This window comes from Artibeus jamaicensis, unplaced genomic scaffold (genome assembly GCF_021234435.1).
Source record: "Artibeus jamaicensis isolate MK-2021 breed Jamaican fruit bat unplaced genomic scaffold, CSHL_Jam_final scaffold_847, whole genome shotgun sequence".
Taxonomy (NCBI): Eukaryota; Metazoa; Chordata; class Mammalia; order Chiroptera; family Phyllostomidae; genus Artibeus; species Artibeus jamaicensis.
The window spans coordinates 18,675,501-18,702,476 of NW_026522057.1; the positions used below are offsets into that span (position 1 = coordinate 18,675,501).

The 26,976-nt window shown below is 57.2% G+C and overlaps 1 protein-coding gene across 15 annotated transcripts in view; it reads left to right on the top strand.

The window, feature by feature from the left end:
- Positions 1-26,976, top strand: part of HSPG2 (heparan sulfate proteoglycan 2) — a 95,627-nt gene that overhangs the window by 43,888 nt on the left and 24,763 nt on the right. For 4 of the 15 annotated variants that reach the window (XM_053660256.1, XM_053660259.1, XM_053660263.1 and 1 more), the window contains 41 exons: positions 2,890-3,053; positions 3,553-3,735; positions 3,844-4,040; positions 4,128-4,275; positions 4,962-5,089; positions 5,405-5,491; positions 5,578-5,636; positions 5,778-5,845; positions 6,688-6,828; positions 6,945-7,121; positions 7,304-7,483; positions 7,600-7,718; positions 8,353-8,464; positions 8,648-8,761; positions 8,842-8,969; positions 9,363-9,449; positions 9,853-9,902; positions 10,227-10,321; positions 10,635-10,775; positions 11,160-11,351; positions 12,332-12,370; positions 12,924-13,025; positions 13,572-13,757; positions 14,184-14,267; positions 16,327-16,419; positions 16,759-16,839; positions 17,067-17,297; positions 18,584-18,697; positions 19,856-19,983; positions 20,122-20,208; positions 21,202-21,260; positions 21,467-21,634; positions 21,744-21,854; positions 23,717-23,817; positions 23,915-24,095; positions 24,865-24,990; positions 25,129-25,281; positions 25,361-25,503; positions 25,826-25,961; positions 26,044-26,198; positions 26,440-26,602. In XM_053660256.1, coding sequence (XP_053516231.1) covers positions 2,890-3,053; positions 3,553-3,735; positions 3,844-4,040; positions 4,128-4,275; positions 4,962-5,089; positions 5,405-5,491; positions 5,578-5,636; positions 5,778-5,845; positions 6,688-6,828; positions 6,945-7,121; positions 7,304-7,483; positions 7,600-7,718; positions 8,353-8,464; positions 8,648-8,761; positions 8,842-8,969; positions 9,363-9,449; positions 9,853-9,902; positions 10,227-10,321; positions 10,635-10,775; positions 11,160-11,351; positions 12,332-12,370; positions 12,924-13,025; positions 13,572-13,757; positions 14,184-14,267; positions 16,327-16,419; positions 16,759-16,839; positions 17,067-17,297; positions 18,584-18,697; positions 19,856-19,983; positions 20,122-20,208; positions 21,202-21,260; positions 21,467-21,634; positions 21,744-21,854; positions 23,717-23,817; positions 23,915-24,095; positions 24,865-24,990; positions 25,129-25,281; positions 25,361-25,503; positions 25,826-25,961; positions 26,044-26,198; positions 26,440-26,602 — 5,211 coding nt within the window. The remainder of the gene's footprint in view (positions 1-2,889; positions 3,054-3,552; positions 3,736-3,843; positions 4,041-4,127; positions 4,276-4,961; positions 5,090-5,404; positions 5,492-5,577; positions 5,637-5,777; positions 5,846-6,687; positions 6,829-6,944; positions 7,122-7,303; positions 7,484-7,599; positions 7,719-8,352; positions 8,465-8,647; positions 8,762-8,841; positions 8,970-9,362; positions 9,450-9,852; positions 9,903-10,226; positions 10,322-10,634; positions 10,776-11,159; positions 11,352-12,331; positions 12,371-12,923; positions 13,026-13,571; positions 13,758-14,183; positions 14,268-16,326; positions 16,420-16,758; positions 16,840-17,066; positions 17,298-18,583; positions 18,698-19,855; positions 19,984-20,121; positions 20,209-21,201; positions 21,261-21,466; positions 21,635-21,743; positions 21,855-23,716; positions 23,818-23,914; positions 24,096-24,864; positions 24,991-25,128; positions 25,282-25,360; positions 25,504-25,825; positions 25,962-26,043; positions 26,199-26,439; positions 26,603-26,976) is intronic. The other 11 variants (XM_053660264.1, XM_053660265.1, XM_053660267.1 and 8 more) reach the window with 7 other exon arrangements.

Here is a 26,976-nt window from a genome sequence, read left to right on the forward strand (position 1 = left end):
GAGAGGGCAGGCCCGGGAGAGCAGCAGCACTGGACATGTGGGACCAGGTTCGAGAGGGACACGGTGCTGCTAAAGAGATGCTAAGCCCTGTGACAAAAGCATGTCAGGGGGAAAAACATACAACTTTAGGAAAAACCAAATCCACACTTGAGATTTACCTGCTTCAGGTTACGAAGAGGATGGGCTCTAGAGTCAGATTCCTGGTTCAAATCCTGGCTCTGACCCTTCCTGCCCGTACACCCTTGGTCAAGTTGCTATCTTATGTCTCAGTTTTCTCATCTTCAAAATGGGTAGAAAATAATAACTACCTCTCAGGTTGTTGTAACGACTCAATAAGTTAATCTATGTCAGCCTCTCAAAATAGTGCTTGGTTCATGGTGAGGGCCCAGTTAGTATCCCCTCCCGTCACCCTCATCCTGACAGACTGAGAGGCGCCATCGTCCCCGGAGTGTAACAGCCCAGGCTTTGGCATCCGAGCCCGGGACTGACCTCCAGCTGCACCAGTTACTGCCTGTGTGACTTTGGCCAAGTCTCTTGGTTTTTCTGGGCCTGTTAAAGGCAGGCAGCTGGACTAGGTGCTCTTGCTCTTAGGCATGGTCCCAGACATCAGACAGACCTGGGTTCAAGTCCCAGCTTTGTCATTTACCACCTGACATCAGGCAGCCCTGCATCTCATGGCCTTCATCACAGGAGATTAAATGCAAGTGGAGGGCTTAGCGCCTTACACAGTAAGCACTTGGCAGATGTTGCCTATTATGCCCCTTCAAGGGTTGAGGAACCTCAAAGTGACTCTTATAAAATGTGATTACCTCCCAAAGTTGGCCCGTGGTATGTTTAGAATAATAATGGCCATAGGCACCACTTCACCAGCTCTCGGTTGGCACCCCATCTTGAATCACACAGTCATTAAATGGCCAATAGTCCTGGCAAGGTTGGGGCTGATTTTACTGTTTTCAAATGAAGACCCTGAGGCTCTTCAAGGCTGTGGGGCTCCCCTGAGGTCACACAGCTATTTTAGAGGCAGAACTGTAACCCAGGTCTGTCTGATCGGAATTAGGATGGTCAGAGGGGCAGGGCTTCAGGGTGAGTAGGTGGCCTGCATGCGGATAGTAACCAGGATAGTGGGGGACCTAAAAACATCCCTGGAAGGCAGGTGCAGGGCAAGACAGCCAGGTCTCTGGGCTGCGGATGGTCATTCTGCAGATGAGGGGCCAGACTCCTCCATGGTCACCAGGGCACATTTAGGATCAAGGGGAAAAGCTATCGGCAAGTGTGGACAGGAATCGGAGCAGGGTAAGGGGGAGCTTTCAGAGTCAAAACTGCTCGGACTTGGGAGGGACTGCCTTTGGAGTGATGAGCTCCCCATCCCGTAGAGCTGTCCAGTGTGGTAGTCACTAGCCACATGTAGCTATTTAAATTTAAGTACATTCATTCATTTCCTCAGTCGCTCCAGCCAAATTTCAACTGCCCAGTAGCCACGCATGGTTAGTAGCTACCTGTGGGAGAACTCTATTCCGCAGAGCTCTCCCAGCCACTGCAGATGAGAATAAATCGTCCTGGACACAATCTGCTGCTCTGGTGGGAGAGGGGGTAGTGATTCCCTTCAGTGGGGAACGCCCCAAACCCTTCTCCCAAATGGCTTTTATCGGGAATGGTATGTGTAGGTGTACACATGCATAGCTCATCAATCAATGTCAAAAAGGCTACAGTCATAGAAAAACAGGTGTTATCTATAGATGACAATTGAAGAAACACAGAGCTCTGTCATAGGTCAGTGTCTGTGAGTCATACTGACGCCAAAGGGTCTTTAAGACGTGTTTTGTGAGATAAGGAGTTTACTCCTTTTGCTTTGAACTTAAACATCCGGTTTATATCTGCAGGGTTATGCTGGGCAGAGCAGGCTTCAAAGGATAAAATGTACATTTCAGGCCTGATTCCCACGGGAACCCTCAGTCTTAGAGTCGGGTCCTGACTGCCATCTGCATCACCTGGTTTTCCAGGGAGACTTATAGCCCCTGTCAGAGCCTGTTCTTGAGGGGCTACAGTCTCCGAAACCACACAGAGCGGTCCCCAACAGCTGCCATATTGGAAAGTACAGATATAGAACACTTTCATCATCACAGAAAGTTCTCTTGGATGGTTGGTGCTGCCCTAGGGATCGGGGGGATGCTGTGGAGAGAATTCCTGTGTGTGTGTGTGTGTGTGTGTGTGTGTGTGTGTGTGTGTGTATAGGAGAAAGGACCCATCAGAGTAACAGAAACAACAGCTAACAGGTTTTTGAGCACTTCCTCTGTGTCGCACTTTGTTTTAAGCACATTATTATCAGTTTGCTCATTTTATCTTCCTAATAATGCTGTCAGGCAAGCTGCTATTACCCCATTTTACATATAGGAAAACCGAGGCCTTTGCCCAGACTCACGTATCTGGAGGGCAGTGAGGTACCCAGAGCCAGGACTTGGGTACCTATTCTTCAGCCCCATGTAATTTCTACTGCCCCCTGAGGGCTGTTCCAACCTGGACAGTCCACAGATCTAGTGGAAAGCAAAGGGCTCCTGAGAAGTCCTACTGCAAAGATTCCCCTTGACCTTTCTCAGACCCTGTGTTTCCCACATAGTTCCCAGCCATCACCTGTCATTCCAGCGCATTGGCTCTCCCAGAGCATCTTTGGGAAAAGCCGCTCTAAAGCTTCAAGAGGAAAAAAGAAACGGCTTCTTTTTTATTCTCTTCTCTTTTCTTTTCTTTTCCTTCTCCACTTTGGGAGAGACTAAGGGTCTCTGTAAATCAGAATTCTCCCAGAACGTTCCCATCTTTTTGGGTTCCTGCCCCTCAAGGTGTTGTCTCGGGCCATCACGTGCTACAGCCCTTTGCCCTCCATCGTGCCCCCTGCAGGTGTGAACGTGACCATGCCCGCGCAGCCCGGCATGCCGCCCCTCTCCTCCACCCAGCTGCTGGTCGACACTGCTCTGCAGGAGTTCCAGCTGGTCGATCTGTCCCGACGCTTCCTGGTCCACGACTCTTTCTGGGCTCTGCCCGAGCAGTTCCTGGGCAACAAGGTGAGGGGCCTGGCTGCCACCCTGGATATGGAAAGGGCTGAACCCCTCCTCACAGGCCCAGAACCTGCCTGGTCTCTGTTCCCTCTGAAGTTGGTGGGCAGCAGAGAAGACTCAGCCATGGGGAAAGGTGTGGTCGTACCCCCATGGAGCCCCCAGTGGGCCCTGGCTCTCCATCCTGCCCCCCTTCTCAGGTTGGGAGTAATGTCAACTCCACCATCAGAAAGCCCCCCCGGATCACCATCACACCTAGACTGAGTTGAGGGACCTTCGCTGGCTTCCCTGGGCACCTTTGCATAGCATTATCCTAGTCCTCCCCGCATCAGACTGAACACCCCGAGGACAGAGCCCAGGTCTCACCATCTCTGCCGTGTGTGCCCAGCTCCATGCCAGGTGCACAGTGAGCACCAGGCCTGCAGAGTGAGCGGGGAGGGGGACAACTGGACACACGATGGGCACCAAGCATGTCCATGGCTGCCCTGACCTGCCCTGTCATGGCCAGGTGGACTCCTATGGCGGCTTGCTGCGCTACAAGGTGCGCTATGAGCTGGCACGTGGCACGCTGGAGCCAGTGCAGCAGCGGCCGGACGTGGTCCTCGTGGGTGCCGGATATCGCCTACTCTCCCGAGGCCACACGCCCACCCAGCCCGGTGCTCTGAACCAGCGCCAGGTCCAGTTCTCCGAGGTGGGTGGTTCCTGAGTCCTCAAGACTTGGGGTACAGGGGGTGCAGGCTGGACAGGCACTGACATGTGAACCCACTCCCCCTCCACAAACACCTCTGTCCACACGCAGGAGCACTGGGTCCATGAGTCTGGACAGCCAGTGCAGCGAGCCGAGATGATGCAGGTGCTGCAAAGCCTGGAGGCTGTGCTCATCCAGACAGTGTACAATACCAAGATGGCCAGCGTGGGGCTGAGCGACATTGCCATGGATACGACTGTCACCTATGCCACCAGCCACGGCCGCGCCCACAGTGTGGAGGAGTGCAGGTGCCTGATCCAGCAGAGACCCTAGCAAAGATGAAACAGAGGGACCTCATGGTTCCTGTAGCCATGGTCTTTGTCTTCTCCCCACAGATGCCCTGTTGGCTATTCTGGCTTATCCTGTGAGAGTTGCGATGCCCACTTTACCCGGGTGCCTGGTGGGCCCTACCTGGGTACCTGCTCTGGCTGCAACTGCAATGGCCATGCCAGCTACTGTGACCCTGTGTACGGCCACTGCCTGGTGAGTAGACAGCTGGCACTTGACCCAGGCTTGGGGCAAGAGGCAAAAGCAGGGTAGGAGGCCCAGGCTGAGGCTTCCTGGGCCCACAAGCTTAGCACGACCTCCAGAATGTCATGGCCTCCAGGCCAACTGCTGTGATCTCTGGACATAGTAATAGAGCTGTGGTGTCAGATGAGGGAAGTCCACCCTGGTCAGGACAACCCTGGAGAGTCTGTGCAAAGCATGGCCCTTAGCAAGGCAGCCCTAAGGGGAAGGAGCCTGTAAATCATGGTATTTCTTAAGAATAGTGGAGATAGCTGGGGCTGTGGGGCTGACAGAAGAGAGGCCTCAACCGGGGAAAACCGTCTTCTCCAAGTCTCTGAAGAGCTGTCAGGCATCGGAGGAGCGGACTCCAGAGGGCAGACCTGGCCGGTGGGTACAGGTTGGAAGAAGGAGGAGGGTTTGGGTCAGTAGAAAGCAGGCATTTGGGACTTTCCGTGGGACAGGCTGCCATGTGAGGTGATGAGCGCCTCATCAGGATGCAGCTGGATGCTCCCCAGTCTGAAAGCTGTGGAGGAATTTCAGCAGGCAGGGGAGGGGGGCGGGGAGGCCCGCCCTCAAGGAGCCCATCTGGTTCAGTGTGGCCCCACACTGGGGGCAGAGGGCTGCTCTGTAGCACCTGAGCCACTCCCTCCCCTTCCTCTCAGAATTGCCAGCACAACACAGAGGGGCCACAGTGCAACAAGTGCAAGGCCGGCTTCTTTGGGGATGCCACGAAGGCCACAGCTACTGCCTGCCGGCCCTGCCCTTGCCCGTACATCGATGCTTCCCGCAGGTAGGACCCAGCTTGGGCGAATATGCCTGGGTGTGTGGGCAGTACAACACACCAGGGCCATAAGTGGGCAAGGAGGTGGGAGACCTGGGTTTGGATCCTAACCTGGCCACTAAACTGTCCTATGCCACTTGATCTCTCTGGGCCTCAGTTTTCTTTCCCATATAATGGGCCCATCAGTCTTCCTGGTGTTGCTGTGAGACTACAGATCAGGCACAGGTGGGAAGGGACATGACATCATGGCTGTGTTGGTGTCAACAACAGTCATTTCCCATCATTGTAGCCCTATCCCATGTCTTGTCCACTTGATCCCCACAGATTCTCAGACACCTGCTTCCTGGACACAGATGGCCAAGCCACATGTGACGCCTGTGCCCCAGGCTACACAGGCCGCCGCTGTGAGAGGTGAACAGGCCGGCAGGGGCTGGGGGAAGCAGGCTGTACTGAGTAGGGGCATGAAAGCGCCACTCACGACCCACTCTCTCCTCCAGCTGTGCCCCCGGCTATGAGGGCAACCCCATCCAGCCGGGTGGGAAGTGCAGGCCCACCAGTGAGTATCCCAGCCACCTTCCCTTGGCCCCTCCGCCCACAAACCCCGCGATCCTTGGAGCTGCCCCACTCTGTCCGCCGTCTGCCCAGACTGTGTCTGTCATTTCCTCCTACCTTACCAATACCTGCTTTGTGCCTCCAGACCAGGAGTTTGCACGCTGTGATGAGCGAGGCAGCCTGGGGCCCTCTGGGGAGGCCTGCCGCTGTAAGGTACGCATGCGTCCCCTGCTGCACCCCAGGAGCCTTGGGACCCGGCACAGAGCTGGGAGAGGGAGAAGGGAGGATCCATCTCTCCACAGCTCCTGGGCTGGTGGGTGGTGGCGTAGCCAGAGGCTGATGGGTTTGCCTGGCCAGTCTTCCCATGACGAGAAGTGGTTGGGGAGTCAGGTGACCTGGGTTCAAGTCTCAGACCCTTTGCTAGTCATTCTTTGGCCACTGTGTGTGTACTGTACCTTTGCTTTCACCGTACTTTAATTCATATAGGGACATGGCGATGTAGGTTGTAGCATTGCCTATTTCTAGGTGAGGGAATAGAGGCTTAGAGGAGGGAAGTCATTTGTGTTAAGAGCGTCATGGGAAAAAAGAACTGAACAGATCTTGGAGTCAAGCGCCCCGACCTCGATTCCCAGAGTGGATTATCAAACCTTGTGTAAATCATTTTCCATGCCTGAGTCTCGGTTGCTTCATGTGAACATTGGAGACCTCACTCCCTCTCCAGCTACTTGGAGGAGTTAAATGAGATGATGGTTGAACAGAAACTAGCAAGTGCTTGAAACACTCCATAAACAGTAGCAGTCATTATTTTAACCATGTGGCTGTAGTTCAAATCTCAATGCATTTGTTAGCCATCTAGAAACCCAAGAAAAGAGGATTGGTTAGTAAACTCCCCTTAAGAGGGAATTATTGTTCACCTGGCTGCCACTCTTCATACGTGTGCTCTTTCTGTGGCTCCCCTGGTCTTGGCTCCCTACCCGAATGTGGGCAGATTGGTTGGAAGCTCCAGGCAGCCCCTCCTGGGGGCCGCCCTGCAGCTTCCAGCTCTGTGCCTGCAGAACAACGTGGTGGGGCGCCTGTGCAATGAATGTGTCGCTGGTTCTTTCCACCTGAGTGCCCGCAACCCCGACGGCTGCCTGAAGTGCTTCTGCATGGGCGTCAGTCGCCAGTGCACCAGCTCCTCTTGGAGCCGTGCCCAGGTACCTATCTGAGGTGGGGAGGTGGGGGGGGCAGACAGGCAGGACCGCCAAGCCCAGGCCCATTGGACTTAGTACCAGTCCAGGCCATAGCTGCATAAGGGCCTCTTCTCTCCCAGGTGCTCGGTACCTCCGAGACACCTGCTGAGTTCAGCCTGATCAACGCCGCCGGCACCCACACCACCAGCATGGGCATCTCATCCCCCGTGCCCGGGGAACTGGTCTTCTCCTCCTTCCACAGCCTCCTATCTGGACCCTACTTCTGGGTCCTCCCTTCGCGCTTCCTGGGGGACAAGGTAGGCAGGAGGTGGGAAAAGAAAGGGGATTCCAGGCTGCAGAAACCACATAGGCAATGGCTTGGAAGCAGGAGTGTTGTGGCGTCTTTGGAGAAGAGGTGGAAGAGGTGGGAGTAGCAGTGGGAGTCTGGAACAGGGCCTGACTGTGCGACCCTAGCTGAGCACCCATTTCCCCGTCCCAGGTGACCTCCTATGGAGGACAGCTGCGCTTCACAGTGACCCAGCGGCCACAGCCCAGCTCCCTGCCCCTGCACAGGCAGCCGCTGGTGGTCCTGCAGGGCAATGGCATCGTCTTGGAACATCACCCCTCCCGGGAGCCCAGCCCCGGCCAGCCCAGCACCTTCACTGTGCCCTTCCGGGAGGTGAGCAGCACTGTCCCAGGAGCCTTCTGGGGTGGGGAGGCCTCCCGCTTCGCCCACTCAGGGGTATCTGCATCCCAGGATGTCAGGGGTTGTAGCTCGTGTCCTTATCTTGGCAGCAAGCATGGCAGCGGCCAGACGGGCAGCCGGCCACACGGGAGCACCTGCTGATGGCGCTGGCGGGCATTGACACTCTCCTGATCCAGGCATCCTACAGCCAGCGGCCAGCTGAGAGCAGGTGTCTGGGGTGGGGGCGGGGCCGGAAGGGGGTTCGGGCAGGCAGTTCCGGTCTACGTGTGCGATGCGGTGCCGCCAGGCTGCCGGCTCTACTTCCTGCAGGCTGCGAGGCCATCCTCTGCCTCATTTTCCCCATCTGTAAAGTGGAGATTATACCAGCGCTTCCCTCACAGGGCTCATCTCGGGTCAGGTTGCCTAGAAGCGAAGCCCGAGATGGGGACTGAGCTGAACATGATTCACAGGGGGAACCTGGGAAGGAGGGTGGGAGGGACGCAGGAGGGGGAAGTGGCCGGGCAAGGGAGGAGTTTCAGGTGAGGCCTCCACTGCCTCCTCGTGGAGCTCTGTAGTCATCCTGCTTTGAAGCAAAGGGGCTTCTGTACCCTTAGTCTGGCTGTCATTGGTCACCCTAGGGATCAGGGTGGTGCGTGTGACCTTTCTGGGAGAGGAAAATTTATTCTCTGGAGAAAGTTGCAGGTAGAAGCCACTTGCCACAATCCCCACAGCAGCTGGGGGATGGATGCCTAGTTAGCATCAGGACAGAGCGGTTGGGAGGATGAATGAGACCATCGCCCATCGGATTCCAGAGATGCCTGGCACAGAGCCGGTGCTCATTCACAGGGTTTTGTCATGCCCAGGATCTCTGGCATCAGCATGGATGTGGCCGTGCCTGAGGACACTGGCCAGGACTCTGCCCTGGAAGTGGAACAGTGCACCTGCCCACCCGGGTACCGTGGCCCATCCTGCCAGGTGAGCCCCGGGCCCCACACACCTGTCCAGCCAGCTCCTTCTGTGGTCGGTGCTCCCTGGCTCCTCCACCTTTTGCTCTTTCCACCTCCCCAAGCCCACCCCCCGGCCCTGCCACCCAGTGGTTGCTGCCCAGAATGGGTCCTGCTGAGGAAGCCCCTCCCACTGCCTTCTTCCTGCCCCCAGGACTGTGACACAGGCTATACCCGCATGCCCAGTGGCCTCTACCTGGGCACCTGTGAACGCTGCAGCTGCCACGGCCACACAGAGGTCTGTGAGCCTGAAACAGGGGCCTGCCAGGTGAGTCCCACCACTCTTCCTACCCCAGGGATCTGTAGCCCCGGGGCGGGGGGCAGCCTTAACCACTCTCTGCCCTTCAGGATTGCCAGCACCACACAGTGGGCCCTCGGTGTGAGCAGTGCCAGCCAGGATACTACGGGGACGCCCAGCGAGGGACGCCGCAGGACTGCCAGCCATGCCCATGCTATGGAGCCCCCTCTGCTGGCCAGTGAGTTCAGTTCCTGCCTGTACCTGCTCTGTCCTGAAACGTCCACTGCCCCTCGACAGAGGAAGTCTTCGCTTCCTCCCAGGCCCTTTGGAAAGGCGGTAGTTAAATCCTGGCCTTACCGTTTCCTCGGTGTATCATTTTAAGATGTGGTATGTGTCCCTCCTGGGCCTCAACTTCCTCATCTGTGAAAGGGGGTAACGATATACTCCACCTCGTTTCCTTGTGTGAGACTCGCACGAGGTGATGCACACGGAACTCCTGGCAAGGTGCCTGGCACGTGGTTGGAACTCGGAATATGCCTGTTCACGTGCCCGCTCTTCCTCACCCTTCTCCCCCGGTCCTGAGGGAAGAGCTGCTGACCTTCTAACTAGAAATTTGTCCCCATGCTCTCAGGGCCACCCACACGTGCTTTCTGGACACAGATGGCCACCCTACCTGTGATGCGTGCTCCACAGGCCACAGCGGGCGACACTGTGAGAGGTGAGGCGGGTGGCTGGCAGGGTGGGTTGGGTGCAGGAGAGGCTGTCCCTGGAGTAAGGTTGGGCCCAGTCCCCCTGACCCGGAGGGACCAGGAGCCTCTCATTCCCCATATACAGGTCTCTGAAGATGATCATCTCCCTTCCCTGAGCACCTCGACCTCGAGCCTGCCATTTGAGGTCCTCAGATTTCTGGGGTTGCAGTTTACCTCCAACCCCAGCACCCCTTGCCCCAGGCAGAGCAGAGTCTTCCCACAAAAACCCTCATTCTTATGAAGATTGTAGGTTCAAGGCCTAATGATTGGTTCCTTCCTGTGCTGTGAGGTCGTTGACCCCTGGCTCACAGCAGGTTCACCGGGATTCTGTAGGTCTGCCTTTCATTCATCCAGTGCTTTCTGTCTCCACAGGTGTGCCCCAGGTTACTATGGCAATCCCAGCCAGGGCCAGCCCTGCCGAAGTGAGTGGGGTTGGGGGGGCCTTTGGGGTTGGGCTACCCAGTCTCCCCCAGGGGTGGAACTAGCAGACTACCTTTGTTCTCCCTCCACCTGGGACAAGCAACTTCCCCTTTCTGAGCCTCAGCTTCTTTATCTGTGAAATGGGGGTAGTAAAAGGCACCTGTACCCCAGAGAGCTATGAATGTGTAGAAGGACTACATGTGGTAGATGTTCAGAAATAAACACTCCCTCTCTGGGTGGTGAGTTCCATGACCAGGGGCTGGTGGAAATGGGGCTGCTTGGCGCGGTGGGTTTTGGATTCCAGCAGTGGCTTCCCTCCACCACAGGAGAAGGCCAAATTCCAGAGCCCATCAGCTGTGGCTGCGACCCCCAGGGCAGCGTCGGCAGCCAGTGTGACGCTGCTGGCCAATGCCAGTGCAAGGTCAGTCCAAAGCCCTGGCCTTTATGAGGTCCTGACCACAGCCATAGTGGTTGCCAGGCCTTCCCTCTCCCCATGCCCTCAAGACTGTCACTGAGTCCCTGCCACCTTTACCAGAGGATCCTTCTCTGCCCCACTGCTCGGGGCCTGGTGGGAGGTCAGGCAGCAGCTGATGGGAGCTGGGGGCCCAAGCCCGGGGGCAGCAGGGGCTCCCAGAACTGTTGGAAATGGCTGGGAAGGCTGGCCTCATGGGTGGCTGGAGGTACAAGAGACCCAGCCTAGCTCCCTGCACCCACCTTTCCATCCATCCTCCCAGGCCCAGGTGGAAGGCCTCACCTGCAGCCACTGCCGGCCCCACCACTTCCACCTGAGCATCAGCAACCCCGACGGCTGCCTGCCCTGCTTCTGCATGGGCATCACCCAGCAGTGCGCCAGCTCCTCTTACACCCGACACCTGGTAAGAGCCTGCACGCACCCCAGCCCCAGACCCTGCCACCTGCCTTGCCCTGGCTCCCCTTTGGGGCAAGTCGGAAGCCTGGCCCAGGGGCATCCCCACTGCCTATGAGGACACCTATGCCCATGCCCCCGTATTGCCCGTATGAACACAGATCCCAGCAGCCCTCGCCTCTGCCCTAGTACCCCCCATGACCCCACTATTGCTTACATCAGAACTGAGCCAAATCCCCTTTTCCCAGTTGTCCTCCCTATTCCCCCCTTGTTTTTGCCCCAGCCCTTATCTCAGCCATCCATCCCCATTACCTTCCCTCCGGCCCTCCTTCGCCCCTCCACCACCAAGGTGCCAGTCCCAGGCCCAGGCTGACACCTAGCCTCCTGCTTCCAGATCTCCACCCGCTTTGCCCCAGGGGACTTCCAAGGCTTTGCCCTGGTGAATCCACAGCGGAACAGCCGCCTGACGGGAGGCTTTACAGTGGAACCCGTGCCTGAGGGTGCCCAGCTCTCTTTTGGCAACTTCGCCCAACTTGGCCATGAATCCTTCTACTGGCAGCTGCCGGAGACATACGAGGGAGACAAGGTGTGATGCGCACCGGGAGCTGGCAGGCTCTCCCCAGTTGTCAGCTTTGGGCCAGGCCCCTGCTGAGCAGCGGGGCCAGTGGGGACACAGACAGGATTTGATCTCAGAGTAGTCTGGGCTGGCAGGCAGGTATCAGCTACATCATGGTTAAGGGCACAGCCTTTGGGGTCAGACAGACCTTGCCACTTACCAGCTGGCTGCCTTCAGCTGCAGGGTAGTTGGGGGGTTGGCGGTTGTGCCTGGCACAAAGTAAGTGCTCACCTGTTAATGATTATCAACTTCTGTGCAGTCTGGTCCTGGGCGAGGCCCTTGAAACACAAGGACAAATGAGACACAGTCGCAGTTTTGTTCATTTGCTCACTCATGATTCACCTGTGCTTCCAGCTCTGCTTGGTGTTGGGCGTCATAATAATTCTCATTCCAGGTCATCTTTATTGAGCTTGTACCCTGTGCTTGGCACCGTTCTGAGCACTATTTACATACCACAAATCACAGCAGTGTGAGCTCTGTGCCACTACTGCCCTATGTCATCAGTGAGGGGACCGAGGTGAGGGAGGTTAGGTGACCTGGTCCAGCGGGGAGGTGATGGTCATGGTCATGTTGTGGGGTGCAGGGTCTTGGGCGGACTTCAGGGCAGCTTGCCCAAATGTGTTCCTCGAGTCGTTAAGGTCACTTGGTGATACCCGGGGAAAGGGGGTCTTGGTCCAGGAGTCGCCTGCTGGCTGAGGCTGGTGTTCAAACAGATGTGCCCCCTCCCTCAGGGTCCCAGGGAGGTCAGGGACAAACAGGAGGGGGAGTCCCGAGGCTGTCCCATGCTTGTTCCTTGGCTAGACCCAAGTGTCCCAGACTCCTCCGAGGCCTGGCCGCCTTCTCGGGAGCTTCCTCTCCTAGCCTGCCTGTCCGATTCACCGCTTTCCTGCCCCGCAGTTCCCAGACTTCTCTCTCTGACTCCCTCTCCTGGCGTCTCCCTCTCCCCACAGAGGGAGGCCTATTTTGCGCGGCTGCGCCGGGCTCACCAGGTAGGCCCGTGATCTGAGTGTTGTGAAGTTGCTGTGATGTGGGCATGGTGTGTCCTTCGATGCCCTCAGCCCCACATGGGGCAATGCCCAGACCCCAAGGCAGTGTGGGTCTGCACGAAGCCAGGCAGTGCCCTGTGGCTCCACAGTCAGGTCACTGCTGTGCCCAAACCCTGCGATGCTAGGAGTTACAGCCAGGATGGGTGTGTGCCTCATCTGCTGTGTGGTCTGCTTCTGGTGCCAGCCGTCTGTGGCCAGAGTGGTGACCGAGGTGGCAGGGAAACTAACTCAGCTCTAGAAGCCATGTGACTGTACCTGGCTCCCAGGTTACTGCAGCACTGCCTCCCAAGCAGCCTCCACACCCCGCTGTGTGTGCACGTGCCCTTCTTGTAGCCCGGAGTTGCTGTGTGCCAGCCTGCAGAGGGGAGCACCCGTCTTTCTGCCCGGGGGTTGTGAGCCTCCCTGGCCATCACAGCCACGGGGAGAGGACACTCCCCAGGGCTCCAGCACTGGGGCCCTGGGAGGTCTGAGCTGGCCTGTGCCCTCCACCCATCAGAACCGCACGTCCCTCTCAGAGGAGCAGTTGCGGGTAGCTGTGACTTCTGGGAGGATCCTGGGACCCCCAGAGGGCAGGGGCCAGGCACAGCGGCTACCACAGGTAACTCAGGGCCTGGTCTGAACTGTGTCAGGGGCCCCAGGAAGGAAGGCAGAGGGCACAGTCCATCAAGAGCCCTGAGCGGATGCCCTGGCCTTCCTGGGCCACTTTCCCCACACCACGCCAGGCTCCAGCTTGGTGCCCAGTCCTCTCCAGGGTTGCCTTGGGAAACATTCTCCCTTCTTGTCCCTTCTCGTCCCTTCTTGTCAGAGCGATGAACAGCTTGGTGTGGCACCGTGGTACACATGGAGAGTGAGGCCCAAGGTGCACCTCCCTCATACAAGCCCCTGGGTCTGCCCCTCTCTTGCCCGGAGCACCCTCTGTATGAGCTCTCCGCATAGTCAGGGCCCACAGCCAAGGCAGCCCATCCCAGAAGAGCTGCACCAGGCTCATGAGGAGCAAGAGGGCGGTGGGTCCAGGGGAGCATCAGGCATCGGAACTTGTGAACAGATAGAACCGAAGCACAGCCTGGGGGAAGGCAAAGCCTCATGGTACCCTTTCTGTCCCTCTCTGCTCCTTTCCCCCATCCTCCCTCCCCTGGTCCCCCAGGTGGACGAGGCCCAGAGGAGGATGGATGCTGAGATCTGGCAGCTGCTTTCCAGCTTCGCTGCCCACCCCCGCCCCCCTCCCCCGGGGTTCTTACCCCATCCCCAGCCGGCAGCTGCTCTGCGAGCTGTTCCACCCCCCTCCTCCTCCGCCTCCTCCCCAGCTTCTCTGTCTTCTGTACGCTCTCAGGTACGTGCCAGGGCACCCGTCAAGGGACCCACACATCATGCTTCCTAGACCTCGGGTGTTTCCGAACCAAGCTGATAAATTCCGCCATTTCTGCACACTGCCTGGACTAGTATTTAGTTCAGATTTTCCTTTAAATTGATCATATGCTGGCTATGTATTTTTAAATATATATTAAGACTGCCACTAAATTTTTAAATGTTTTCTGGCATGCTGCATCTTGGGGTCCACAAGAGGCACTCACCTGATGTGAGGTGACAGACCCAAACCGTACACCAGGAGAGCAGCTGGGGTGTCCAGATCTCAGTGGGGAGCAAGTTGTCCAAGAGCAGGCTGGGACCTGGGCTGTGGGGTAGGGGCTTCTGTTCCTCGGCCCTCATGGCCCCGCACCTGCTCCCTGAGCTTTCACTGCCTGTCCTTCTGTCCTAGTTCTCTCTGTCCTATGAAGGCTTCTCTCTGCTTCCTGAAAGCCTCTATTACTGGCAGCTGCCCCAAGCCTTCCTGGGGAACAAGGTAACAAGGAATTGGGAGGGCTAGAGGGGTGTTATGGAGCCCTGACATAGCAGAGGGCCCTTTGTCAAAGCCCTCCATGGTCAGATGGGTAGACTGAGGCCCAGAGAGGGGAAGGGACTTGTCTGGGGTCCCACATTCAGGTCAAAGGAGGGCTGAGGTCGAACCCAGCTCAGCACTTGCTCCTCAGCAGCCACAGGCCCCTGGCAGAGGGGCCGTCTTACTGGGGAAGTAGACACTCCTTCTTTAGGTTCCCTTTACCCTGTATCCAGATCACTAGCTCTCGGCACTATGTTTGTTCATTCGAGAAGCATTAATCAAGCACTTACTGTATACACTGCACTGTACGTGGGCAGAAGCCCTGGGCTCTCAGCCGGCTCACTGTTAGTCTGGTGATCATGCGTGTTATCCTCAGCATCATCACTCCTGTTTTTAACATTAGTGTCAGTATTGACATCACCTCCGTCTTGTCCCCAGTGATTTAGAATCTTCGAAGGAACACACATAATTTGCAATAAAATACCACGCAGAGAAGCAGACAAGACAGTCTGGTCCGGGGGGAAATGAGGGTGGGGAAGCTCTGTGGAAGCCACTGGTGGAGCCGGGTGACGGGGATTTGGCAGCACCGAGGCTGTGTGCTCCCAGGCACGGTGCTGAGTGAAGTATTTCACGTGGCCTGTGTTCCTGAATCTTCCTGCTGTCCTTCCAGGTATTTTTACTGCCACTTTCACATGAGGAAAGCAGGGCTCAGAAAGGTTAAGTGATGTCCAAGGCTGTCTAGCCATTGGAGCTGGATTTGAACCCCAGTCTCAGACTGCAGAGTCTGCTCCCTTAGCCACCCTGCTACACACACCTGCAGCTTGGTCACGGGCGTGGCAATGAACTTGCTGGCATCTGATGCAAACAGAAAACCAGTTGTTTCATGGCTGTCTGGGTATGGCCCTGTTCTTACCTTACCCTGAGCTTGTGGAGAACATCCTCAGGGGCCATGTAGCCCAGGGCCTGGCATGTAGTCAACAGGTACTTAATAAATGCTCCCAACTGAATGAGCACAAGGTGAGCAAAGGGGCTAGGCCTGACACCCTGTGGTATCACTTTGAACATCTGCCCTGGTGGCAGAGGAGAGAAAGGAAAGTCTGGTGGGGCAGAGCCAAGGCCTTGGCTGCCCACCAGAGAGCCGTCTGCAGCCAACACGAGGGCTGTGCCATGGTGAGCCATAGAAAACCTCATCTGGCTGGCTCGTCTGCAACAAAGAATATATTGGCTCATGTAATTACAAAGTCCAAGGATATCTGCTATCAGGCATGGCTGGATCCAGGGGTTCATTAGGACCTTTATCTCAGTTAGTGTCCTTCTCTGGCTTCCAATATGACTAGTAAAGGAAATTTCTGTTTCAGTAGAAACAGCAGACTTGCCAGGTTCATGTGTCCACCCTGGATGGAGCAGAGAAGGGACATGGTAGAATGACAGACTGGCCAGGCCTGGCAAATGTCTCCATTCAGACCATGTGGCCTGCATGTAGGAAATAGTTTCCTTTACAACAAATACGGCTGCAGTTGGCAAAAAGCAGGGAAATGGATTCTGAGCAAACAAAACCTACCTGCCCAGGAGGCAAGAACTCTGAGGGCCTACCCTCAACCCCACCCCCCGCCATGGCTAAGAACTTTGAACCTTGTGCAACCTCCCCTTGGTGGTCACTGTCATCATTACCCTCATCTGCTTTCTGGGAAATTCCTTTCAACGGAAAGGGACTTGGAGCATGTTTGCTGTGATTGTCAGACACTGGGAAATGGGGAGCCCCTCCCAAAACAGAAAAGAGACTGTTCAGGGTCACTGCTGCCAGCTCTGAGGCAGCGAAGGAACTGAGCAACGTCCTGTCTCCTAGGTGAGCACAGGCCATGCACAGTAACTGGCCTCTGCTTACTGGTGGGGAGGGGAGGGACAGCGCAGGTGTAAAAGTGCCTTGAGAGGCTCCACCCCCTCACCTGCACGGTCATCCCCCCACCCCCACCCCAGAGGAGGGCAGAGTCAGGCTGTGACTGCAGGGCTGGCCTCTTTGCAGGTGGCAGCCTATGGCGGGAAGCTTCAATACACCCTGTCCTATACATCTGGGGCCCAGAGCAGCCCGCTCTCTGACCCTGACGTCCAGATCACGGTGAGCAAGTGGATTCTGTGCTGGGCAGGTGGGAGGGGAAGTTAGGGGGCACCTTCAGTGTTTCTTCCATCCTTGCAGTCCAGCCGTCAGCTGTCCTGGCACAAGCGGGAGGTGCTAGGCCCATGCCCCCGCCTCTGCATCTGGCTGGACACTATGCAGGCAGAAGCCCAGCTGCTGGGGGAAGGGGGCAGTGGACATGTACCAGATTCCTCTGGGCACAAGAGCCTAGGAGATTGAAAAGGGGGGGGGGTGTTACAGAGAGGCTGAAACCTGGTGGAGAACCCCAGTGTCCCCTCGAGCTTGTGACTTCCCCTCCCGACCCCTCTGGTGTTTCCCCAGGGCAACAACATCATGCTGGTGGCCTCCCAGCCAGCGCTGCAGGGCCCAGAGAGGAAGCGCTATGAGATCGTTTTCCGAGAGGTAAGGGGTACTCGGCTGCCCTGTTTCCAACCGATCCTTCCACCCTTGCCGTGCGTGGAGCCTGGCTTTGATGCCAGCTATGCTGCTTCCCACTTCTGTGTTCTCACCTCAAAGTCCTCCACCAGTGTCTGGAAGGCAGGATTTGGGGAACAGGGTGGGGGGCTGCAGAAGCAGCACACGAAGCCCAACACCCCCTCACCCACACTTGCCATCATCCCCCCACCCAGGAATTCTGGCGCCGGCCTGATGGACAGCCAGCCACACGCGAGCACCTCCTGATGGCGCTGGCCGACCTGGACGAGATCCTGGTGCGGGCCACATTCTCCTCGATGCCAGTGGCAGCCAGCATCAGCTCGGTCAGCCTGGAGGTGGCCCGGCCAGGGCCCTCTCAGGGACCCCGGGCCCTGGAGGTGGAGGAATGCCGCTGTCCCCCAGGCTATGTCGGCTTGTCTTGCCAGGTGAGCGTGGCCAGCCCAACACCGGCTCTGGCACAGCCACTTGATGCAGAAGGGTCACCCCTGGAAAAGGGGGTAGGTAGGGTGGGAGTACTTACTTGAGCCTGGAGCAAGGCTATTTCCTGGGGCCCAGCATTTTCCTGGGAGCTGGGCCCCAGCAAAATGCCTCTGCCAATGGGGAGTAAGATGCATGGGGGAGGGGGAGAGATGGTGAGTCCTACAGGGAGGGAAGGGCAATGAGGGTGGGACAGAGGCTGCCAGTTGGGAAGAATCCAAGAGCACCTGCAAGGCTGGCTGGAGACAGAACCGCAGGAGGACAGGGCCTGAGCCCATTGCTGACCACCCCAGTCCCCAGGCACGCAGCAGGCAACCAGCTAGCGTTAGATGAGTGAGTGTGGAGCTGCGGAAGGGGAGTCACAGGAAGGGAGGGGTGGGGCTGCCGTGCCAGTGGGCGAGTGGGAGATCTGGCGTGAGAACAGCCCCCCACCCACCCACTGAGGAACCCCGCAGTGGGAAGTTCACATCGCTGCACATTTACTTCTGTGCACCTTTGCTGTGACCACAGGAATTTTCAGATCCAACTATGTGAACTTCGGGTCCCTCGAAATTATAAAATTGAGCACATTTGAAGAAGAACCCCTGGGGAAAGGAGAAGCCCTGGAGCACATCCTGTGCCGTGAAGCAAACCAGATTTATAAATGTGCCTTTGAAATGGTCGGGGAGAGAGGGAGGGCCTGGAGAGATTTCAAAGGAAGGGGTGGCGAACAGGAACCCATTGTCTTCAGAGCCCCTGGTTACTCACTGAGAATGGGTAAAACATCTTTGGTTGTATGTGTGCAGCCTCTTTCACTCTATTTAGTGAACACAAAAATAGTTGTAAAGAGCTTCAAGGGCTCATTCCAAATCTAGTCTCCTTTTTCCATGGACAGGTTAAGGTTTTCAGCCAAGAACCTGCCAGAAGAATGTTCAGGAACAAAGTCCTGGGGATACAGATGGGTTCTGCATTCAGGATGAGCCGTTATTTTAGTAAATTTAAATGGGTGGAGATGCCAGGATGGGGTCGGACAATATCCCAGCTTTGGAGCTTTGAGAAAGTGATGATGGAGACATGGAGGAGGGCTGCTGAGAGAGGATTGGGGGGGTTGGAGGGCTGGGCCTGGATTGCCCCTCCAACAGCCAGTGGGAGTCTAGATGGTGGGAGGGGTTGGAGAGTGTGGATTTCCGGGTCCCCTGGCCACTGATGGGACCACACTGGAGGTGGAGACCAACCTTGCTTTCTCTCCTCCCAGGACTGCGCCTCAGGCTACACACGCACTGGGAGTGGACTCTACCTCGGCCACTGTGAGCTGTGTGAATGCAATGGCCACTCGGACCTGTGCCACCCAGAGACGGGGGCCTGCTCGGTATGATGCACGTAGGGCCAGGGCAGGGGTCCGCTGGGCTGGGCTGGGCCTGGGTGGGATATCGGGGCTGGCTGTGGGGTACGGAGGGGGTGGCTTAGTAAGGTAGGCCTAGGTCCACGGCCAAGGTCATGGCACCGGAACTGTGGGACAGAGCACCTAGAGAAGCTGGTCTGGTCACCCAGGGGCTGCAGGCCTGGTAGGATGGCTGCAACTGTAGAATAACAACTATCTTTATAAAGAAAACTTGGGTCTCTGCGATTCTTCACCATCCAGGTGGCACATGTTCTCCGTAGAAGAGTGACACTGCAGAGGTGACCCAGAAGGAAGTGAAAGTCCCCTGTGACCCTGCCGCCTCGGTCGGCATCAGTGGTTTTGCTCTTTTTCTGGGCACATATTTATACACATTAATGTGCCTTTTGTTTTCCAAATAGACATAGGGTCATCGTGTTTAGTGTTCAACTGTTTTCACTTACAAGTTCATGACTATCTTTCCATGTCATTCAGTACTTCTTTCTTCCTGAGCTTTTCACAGTGTGTATAGCCCTCCAGGGTATGCGGTCAAGGATTGGGTTGACAGAGCAAGAAACATGCTATATAAAACCCTCACGTGTTTTATAATAAAACATCTATTTTAACCATAGCTCTGCCCCCACATACCCAGGTGTTTACTCCGACTTTCCTATAATTCAGGGGTGTCGAACTCATTTTCACTGGGGGCCATGTCAGCCTCACAGTTGCCTTCAAAGGGCCGAATGAAATGTTAGGATTGTGTAAGTGTAACTCTCCTTAACTAGGGGCAAGGAGCTGGACCTGGTGCTGCCTCCAGGTAGAAACGAGGGGCCGGGTGAGATGAAACAAGGTGGGGAGCCTTGTGTTTGTCACCTGTGTTACAATTCTACAGGTGTTTAGGTAGTGAAATGTAAGAAATGCAATCAAATCATCCTTTTTGATAGATATTTGGGTGAGTGTTGCTTTTAATTTATCCAGTTCCCTGTTGGTGGATGTTTAAGTTTATCCCAGCATTTCGCTTTTATAAGCACCCCTGAAATGATGAGCATTCTTTAAGATACATTCACAGACGTGGGATTTCCAGATCAAAGCCTTACAAAGCTGTAAGGCTTACCCAGGGTGGGTGGCTGACATTCTTGTGCCTCGCAGCAATGCCAGCACCACACCGCCGGGGAGTTCTGCGAGCTGTGTGCGCCTGGCTACTATGGAGATGCCACGGCCGGAACGCCCGAGGACTGCCAGCCCTGTGCCTGCCCGCTCACCAACCCCGAGAACATGTGGGTGCCCTTGCTCAAGGCCTATGGAGGAATTCCCACTGGGGAGCGGAGGGTTTTCCCTGGCTTTTGGGGCAGAGTGAAGGGAGCAGGGTAGGGTGGGAACACCCCCTGGCCTGACCTTCGCCTCCTCTGTCCCAGGTTCTCCCGCACCTGTGAGAGCCTGACGGCTGGTGGGTACCGCTGCACGGCCTGCGAACCTGGCTACACCGGCCAGTACTGTGAGCAGTAAGTTTGCAAATGGGAAGGGTGAAGGGAGGGGGCGTACGGTAACCCCTAGGTGAGAGCCCTAGATGGTGTTGCTCAGAAGGCTCTCCACCAGGATCACGTTCCTCCCCTTGATTCCCTGTTGCCCTTGGGACAATCCCAAGCTCCTTAGGTAGCCTTGTCACTCTTCAGTCTCACCCCACTTCAGCATCTAACTCTGCCGTAGCTGGGCTTAACTTCTCGACTATTCGATGTTCAGGTTTTTGCATGTGCTGGTTTCTCTACATGGAACATTCTTCAGCCTCAAACTGCCCCTTCCTGGCTAACCCCTGTTTAGCCTTCAAGGCTCAGCTTCATCCATTCGTTCAGCACGTTTTTATTGAGCATCTACTGAGCGCCATGGAGTGTGCAGAGGTGATAGAGATGCAGAGGTGATGGAGATACAGTGGTGGGCTAAACAGATTCAATCCCAGCCCTGTGGAGTCTACTGCCTGGAACGGGAGGCAAGACAGCAAAAAAGCGGTCATACAAGAGAGAGTTAAGGGCAGAGTGATGAGTTCCCTGAAGAGGACAGCCTGCTCCCAGGGAACAGAACAGCTCAGAAGCCCCATTCTCTGGGAAGCCTCATTCTCAGGGCTGGATCTGTGCACTCACAGCCCCCAGTACATGTCCCTCACTCTGATTTTACAGGGGTTTTGTGTTGGTTTCCCAGTGGGTAAGTTCTGTAGAGCAGGGACTCCATGCTCACTGTTGTATTTCCATAACCTAGCATAATAGTTGCTTAATAAATATTTGTCAAATGAATGTTTTCCTGGAGAATAAAGGCTTTACCACCCCTACTACCCAACCTGCTGATATTCCCTTGCACTTCCCTTTAAAGCCCTGCGGGGGGTCCTCTTCGGAGCCTTCCCAAGCCACGCTGAGCAGCCAGCTGAACTTCTGGCGCCCCAAGTCCACCATGAGGCCCTGGGGGCCCTGAAAGCTGACAGAGTTGGTCCTTGTTCCTCCCTACAGGTGCGCCCCAGGTTACGTGGGGAACCCGAACGTGCAGGGTGGTCGGTGCCTGAACCAGGGTAAGTGGAACCAGGGGAACCAGGCTGCAGGTCAGGGTAATGGGCAAGTCAGGGAGCCCGGGGAGTTTGAGAGGCATGGGTTCTGGAGGACGGGGCTCGGCGTGGGGCAGGACAGTCTTTGGAAAGGCAGAGACTCTGAGACACTGCTGCGTGCGGGGGGCCTCCCGCCTGAATGGGCTCTCCCATGCCCCTCTCCCCCTCACCAGCAGACCAAGCCCCTCTGGTGGTCCAGGTGCAGCCAGCTCGGAGCATAGTACCCCAAGGCAGCCCCCACTCCCTGTGGTGCCAGGTCAGTGGGAGCCCACCCCACTACTTCTACTGGTCTCGTGAGGATGGGCGGCCCTTGTCCAGTGGCACCCAGCAGCGACATCAAGGTACCCATGGCCCCAGCCCCAGGAACCACCCAGGGGGTGGGGAGGCCCAGGGCTGGGTGGTGGGGGAGGGGTGCGTCTACATGGATGACTCCCACCTGCTCCCCACCAGGCTCCGAGCTGCACTTCCCCAGTGTCCAGCCCACAGATGCCGGAGTCTACGTCTGCACCTGTCGCAATCTCCATCATGCCAACACCAGCCGGGCAGAACTACTGGTCACCGGTGAGTCCCTGCTTACCTTGTCCACAAGACCACGTAGGCTGGGCAGGGCTGCAGGCTGCCGACCAGGCTGCAGGAGCATTCATTTACCAGAGGGGACGGTGGTTGCCTGGGCGAGGCTGCCGGCCATGGAGACAGAGAGGTGACGGAGACAAGGCTGGTTTTAGAGCAGAAATGTCAGGACTTGATTGTGGTCGTGGAGGGGGAGAGAGAAGTTGAGGATGATATCCAGCCGTCAGGTCTCCACTAGCTGGGCAAGTGGGGTGCCATTTATGGAGGTGTGAGAGGCTCAGTAGGAAGCTGTATTTATTTGGGCTCCCCTAAAAGCAGAGTCCGAGACAAGAATTTGTGTGGACATAGTTTATTCGGAGGTGAAGTGAGAGAGGGAAGAGAAGTCATCCAGTAAAGGGTGTGCTACTGAGCAGGTTACCGCCATAAGCCATTGTTCAATGTAGCCAAGGGGACTCTGGGAAATGCCCAAATAAAATGTGCACCCCAGGGCCAAGGAAGCCGAGGTATGTACATGCCAGTTCCTGTCGGTTATCACTTGGGGCCTGTTCTAGGAGCATCAGTTCCCTGCACCCCTCCTGCACCTCCCAGGCAGGCACAGTGGTCTCTAGTGACCTGAGAGAGCCCCTGTGCAAAGAAATGCAGCAGCTGGCAGGAGTCAGGCCAGATGGCACTGGAGGGACAGGATGAGGGAACTGGGCACCAGTAGCCGCTGCTACAAACAGATCAGAGGGAATCCCGAGGCGGAGACTATGTCCAGACGTCAGGCAGGCTTTGGACGTGCGAGTCGGCAACTCAGGAGGGAGGCCCTGGCCGGGGAGGTGAATTTGGGGTCTGCTAGCACAGGGGTGGTGTTTGAAACCACGGGCCAGGGTGAAATCACCCAGGGAGAGTGTGGCTTGAGGACAGGGCCAGGACAGAGCCACAAGGAACTTCGACAGGTCACATTAAAGAGTCTTTTACAGTAGAAGACTGAGCAGGTGGGGCCCGTGAGCTAGGAGGAGTCTGGGGAGGTGTGTGATGGAAGCTGAGAGGGGAGAAGGCTTCTAGGAGAGGTGTGCTCGGCCTCACCATGTGCCCTAAGGAAGTGGATATGGCCCAGAAATAACCCCTGGAGGTCGTGCTTTGACCCGGGCCGTTTTCAGTGGAGAGAAGGGGTAGTGAGGCAGAGGATGGAGGGGGTGCAGCAAGTGTGGACGGCTCTTTCAAGACTCTTGGCTCTGAAGGGAAACCAAGAAATGGGGTAGTAGCTGGGGAGAGAAACTGATGCAGCAAGAAAACACAGCAGAGAAGGGGCTCCGGCACTCTGAAAGTGGGGGGCATGGCGGGGCAGGGTCTTATTCTTCAGGAACCAGGAAGGAGGAAGGTGGGTAGATTTGGGGAGATGGAAAAATTCCTGTCTAGCAGTTTCAAGTTTCTCAATAAGTGTGAACCAAAACCATTAGCTGTAAAAGCAGACCAGGGGATTGGGAGGGTGAAGAAGATGGGAGGAGGTGTGAAATGGTTTTGGGGCGGATGGAAACTTAAACCAGACAGAGAAACCCAGTTGGAGTAAGTGTGAAGTGTTCAGAGCTCATCTGTGGTCTGTGGTCATGAATTGGAGCCAGGTGGACTCTTAGTGTGAGGTTCTCCCATCACAGCCTGCCGGCAGCTTGGTGCCACAGTAAAAAGACGGATAAGGGGGGTTGGGTGGATGAGGGAGGGAAGTGCCAGGGAGTAGAATGGAATCCAAGCCAGACTGGGAAGCAAGTGGCATGCAGACAAGATGACGGAGAGAGAGAGCTGGCCACAAGGGGGGCCTGGCCAGCCCGTCACTGACTAGGGGGCCTCTCCCCCCCACCCCACCCACGCCACAGAGGCTCCAAGCAAGCCCATCACAGTGAGGGTGGAAGAGCAGCGGAGCCAGAGTGTGCGCCCCGGGGCCGACGTCACCTTCATCTGCACAGCCAAGAGCAAGGTGTGCGGGGCAGGGAGCGGTCACGGGGGAGACTTGTCTTCCGGGGCCTCCGAGCACCACCCCTAACCCCGACCCCACCCCCTGGCCCCACCTGCAGTCTCCGGCTTATACCCTGGTGTGGACCCGCCTGCACAATGGGAAACTGCCAGCCCGAGCCATGGATTTCAACGGCATCCTGACCATTCGCAACGTCCAGCCGAGTGACGCGGGCACCTACGTGTGCACTGGCTCCAACATGTTCGCCATGGACCAGGGCACAGCCACACTGCATGTGCAAGGTATACCGTTCATGTCCATGCCTGACCCGCCCACCCCCAGCCTTTCCCAGTGCCCACCACGACGTGTTCCGCTGACAGTTTCTGAGCCTCCACAGTCTGTCCAGTCCTGGCCTAGACTCTGAAGAAATGGGAAAAAAGGTTGAACAGGAGCCCCGCCCCCTCACACGACACACATATTCTAGTAGGGCCAAAATAAACATGGAAGCGGACAAACAGCACAGTTACACACGGGGACCGCAGCAAATGCTTACAGGGAAGTGAGAAAGCAGCTAAGAGGGCAAGCTACTCTGCACAGGGCAATCAGGGAGGCCTCTCTGAGGAGGCGCCATCTGCGCTGAGACCTGAAGGGAGGGCAGGTGTTTGGCCACTTAAAGAGCTGGCAGGGAGTGTTCCTGGCAGTGGAAGCAGCATATGCCAAGGCCCTGAGGCGGGAGCATGTCAATGTATTTGAGGCAAGACCAGTGTGGCGGGAGCTGTGGACAGGTGGGGGTGCGGGGAGGATAAACCCAAAGATGTCAGCAGAGGTGAGTGCACATGTACTTGGGGGACCACAGCAGGGAGATTGGGTTTTATGGTAAAAGTGACAGAGAGCCACGGATAGACCTTAAATGGGAAAGGGACACGGTCCCATTGGTACTTCAGAAGCTCCCTCTGCTCTGTGGACGAAGGGCTGAGGGGCTGGAGTGAAAGCAGAGAGCAGCTTGGAGGCTGTTGCCATGGGTCAGAGGATACTTGCCCCAACCAGGTGTTCTTTCTCCTCCCTCCTCAGCCTCGGGCACCCCATCTGCCCCCGTGGTCTCTATCCACCCACCACAGCTCACAGTGCAGCCCGGGCAGCAGGCCGAGTTCCGCTGCAGCGCCACAGGACACCCCACGCCCACCCTTGAGTGGACAGGTGAGGCGGTGGCAGGAATGACATTCAGGGCCTGGCTCTCCCGGATGTGGGAGGACTCTAGGGGCAGGACTCTAGGCTGGAGGGAAAGGGGCAGTAATGCCCGTCCCAGCAGGTGCCGACCCCATTTCTCCACGTCAGGGGGCCCTGGTGGCCAGCTTCCCCAGAAGGCACAGATCCACGGTGGCATCCTGCGCCTGCCCGCCGTCGAGCTCTCGGACCAAGCCCAGTACCTGTGCCGTGCCCACAGCAGCGCTGGGCAGCACGTGGCCAGGGCCGTGCTCCACGTGCACGGTGAGAGGACAGGGCTGTGGGTGGGGCTGGGAGCACATGGGGGGCCCAGAGAGGTATTCTCACAGGGCTCTGTCTGCAGGGGGCAATGGGCCCAGGGTGCAGGTGAGTCCGGAGAGGACCCAGGTGCACGAAGGCCGCACTGTCAGGCTGTACTGCAGGGCTCCAGGCGTGCCCAGTGCCACCATCACCTGGAGGAAGGAAGGGGGCAGCCTCCCCCCACAGGTGAGGAGATCCATCGGGGCCAGGCCCACAGGCTCAACAGAGTCCCAGCACTTGCCGCCTGCCCCTCTCACCTGCGCTTCCTGCTCCATCCCCTTCTGGTCCCTTTCACTTGCAAGAAGGCGGCCTGCTCAGACATCCTGGCAGGTAGCAGCTGTCGGCCTCTCGTTTTGTAGCCTGACTCTGCCCTCCTCGGTGCCCAGCTGGGCCTAATGTTGCCTCTGTGCTTGCCTGTACCTTTTGCCCCCTCTGCCCACCCTTGCTGGCTGGTCCTTGCCAGGCTGCCTCGGCTGCTCAGGCAGCTGACCCATCTCCTGTGCGGCAGGCCCAGCCCGAGCACACGGACATCGCCACGCTGCTCATCCCAGACATCACAACTGCCGATGCCGGCTTCTACCTCTGTGTGGCCACCAGCCCTGCGGGCACCGCGCAGGCCCGGATTGAAGTGGTCGTCCTCTCAGGTGCAGGGTCTCTGGGGGCTGGAGGAGTGAAGAGGGCAAGCCAGGGCTCCCTGAGGCCCACTCACTCCCCCTCTGCCCCCAGCTTCAGGTACCAGCTCCCCGCCAGTCAGGATTGAGTCCTCATCACCTTCTGTGACTGAAGGGCAGACTCTAGACCTCAACTGTGTGGTGGCAGGGGTGGCCCAAACCCAGGTCACATGGTACAAGCGCGGGGGCAGTCTGCCCGCCCATACCCAGGTATGAGGGTCCCGGAGCCTGCAGCAGGGGTCCTGGGGGTGGTTCTCCGTGCAAGTGGAAGCTTCACACAGCCCTGGCACTCTCTGCAAGCAGGGCCAGCCCTTTGCTTTCCTCCCTCTTTGGCGTGGGGCAGCTCAGCAGGGCCAGTGAGCACTTGATGAACGACCCACCGAGGCTCAGAGGGAGTGTCGGCCACGGCCCCCTCCCCATCCTCACATACTTCTGTCTCCACCCGGCCCAGGTGCACGGCTCCCGGCTTCGGATCCCTCAGGTTTCCTCCGCTGATTCTGGAGAATACGTGTGCCGTGTGGAGACCGGGTCAGGCTCCAAGGAGGCCTCCATCACCGTCTCTGTCCTCCATAGTACCCATTCCGGCCCGAGCTACACCCCAGGTGTGGAGCCAGGTGTGCCTGGACAGAGGCCGGGCCCCAGGGTCTCCTCACCGTTCCCTGGGAAGGTGTCTGTGGTCTCTTCAAGACATGAGGGGCCACTAGGCAGGCTTTGACCCTCCACTCCTTGCTTGGGAGGGGTGAGGGGACTGCGGGTGGCGATAAGGCTGATGCAGCTTACCTGGTGAGCCATGATGAGGGTGCTGTTTTCAGAACTTGTCAGGAAGGGGTGGAGTCAGGGCTGACCTGGGCTCAAACCCTGGCCCTACTCCTTATCAGCCGTGAACTGGTTATTTTACTTTTTGGGGCCTCAGTTTCCTCCTCTGTGAAATGAGGATAGTACCACCACCCTATGGCAGGAAAACAGCCAACACTTTAGGAGGGAGTTG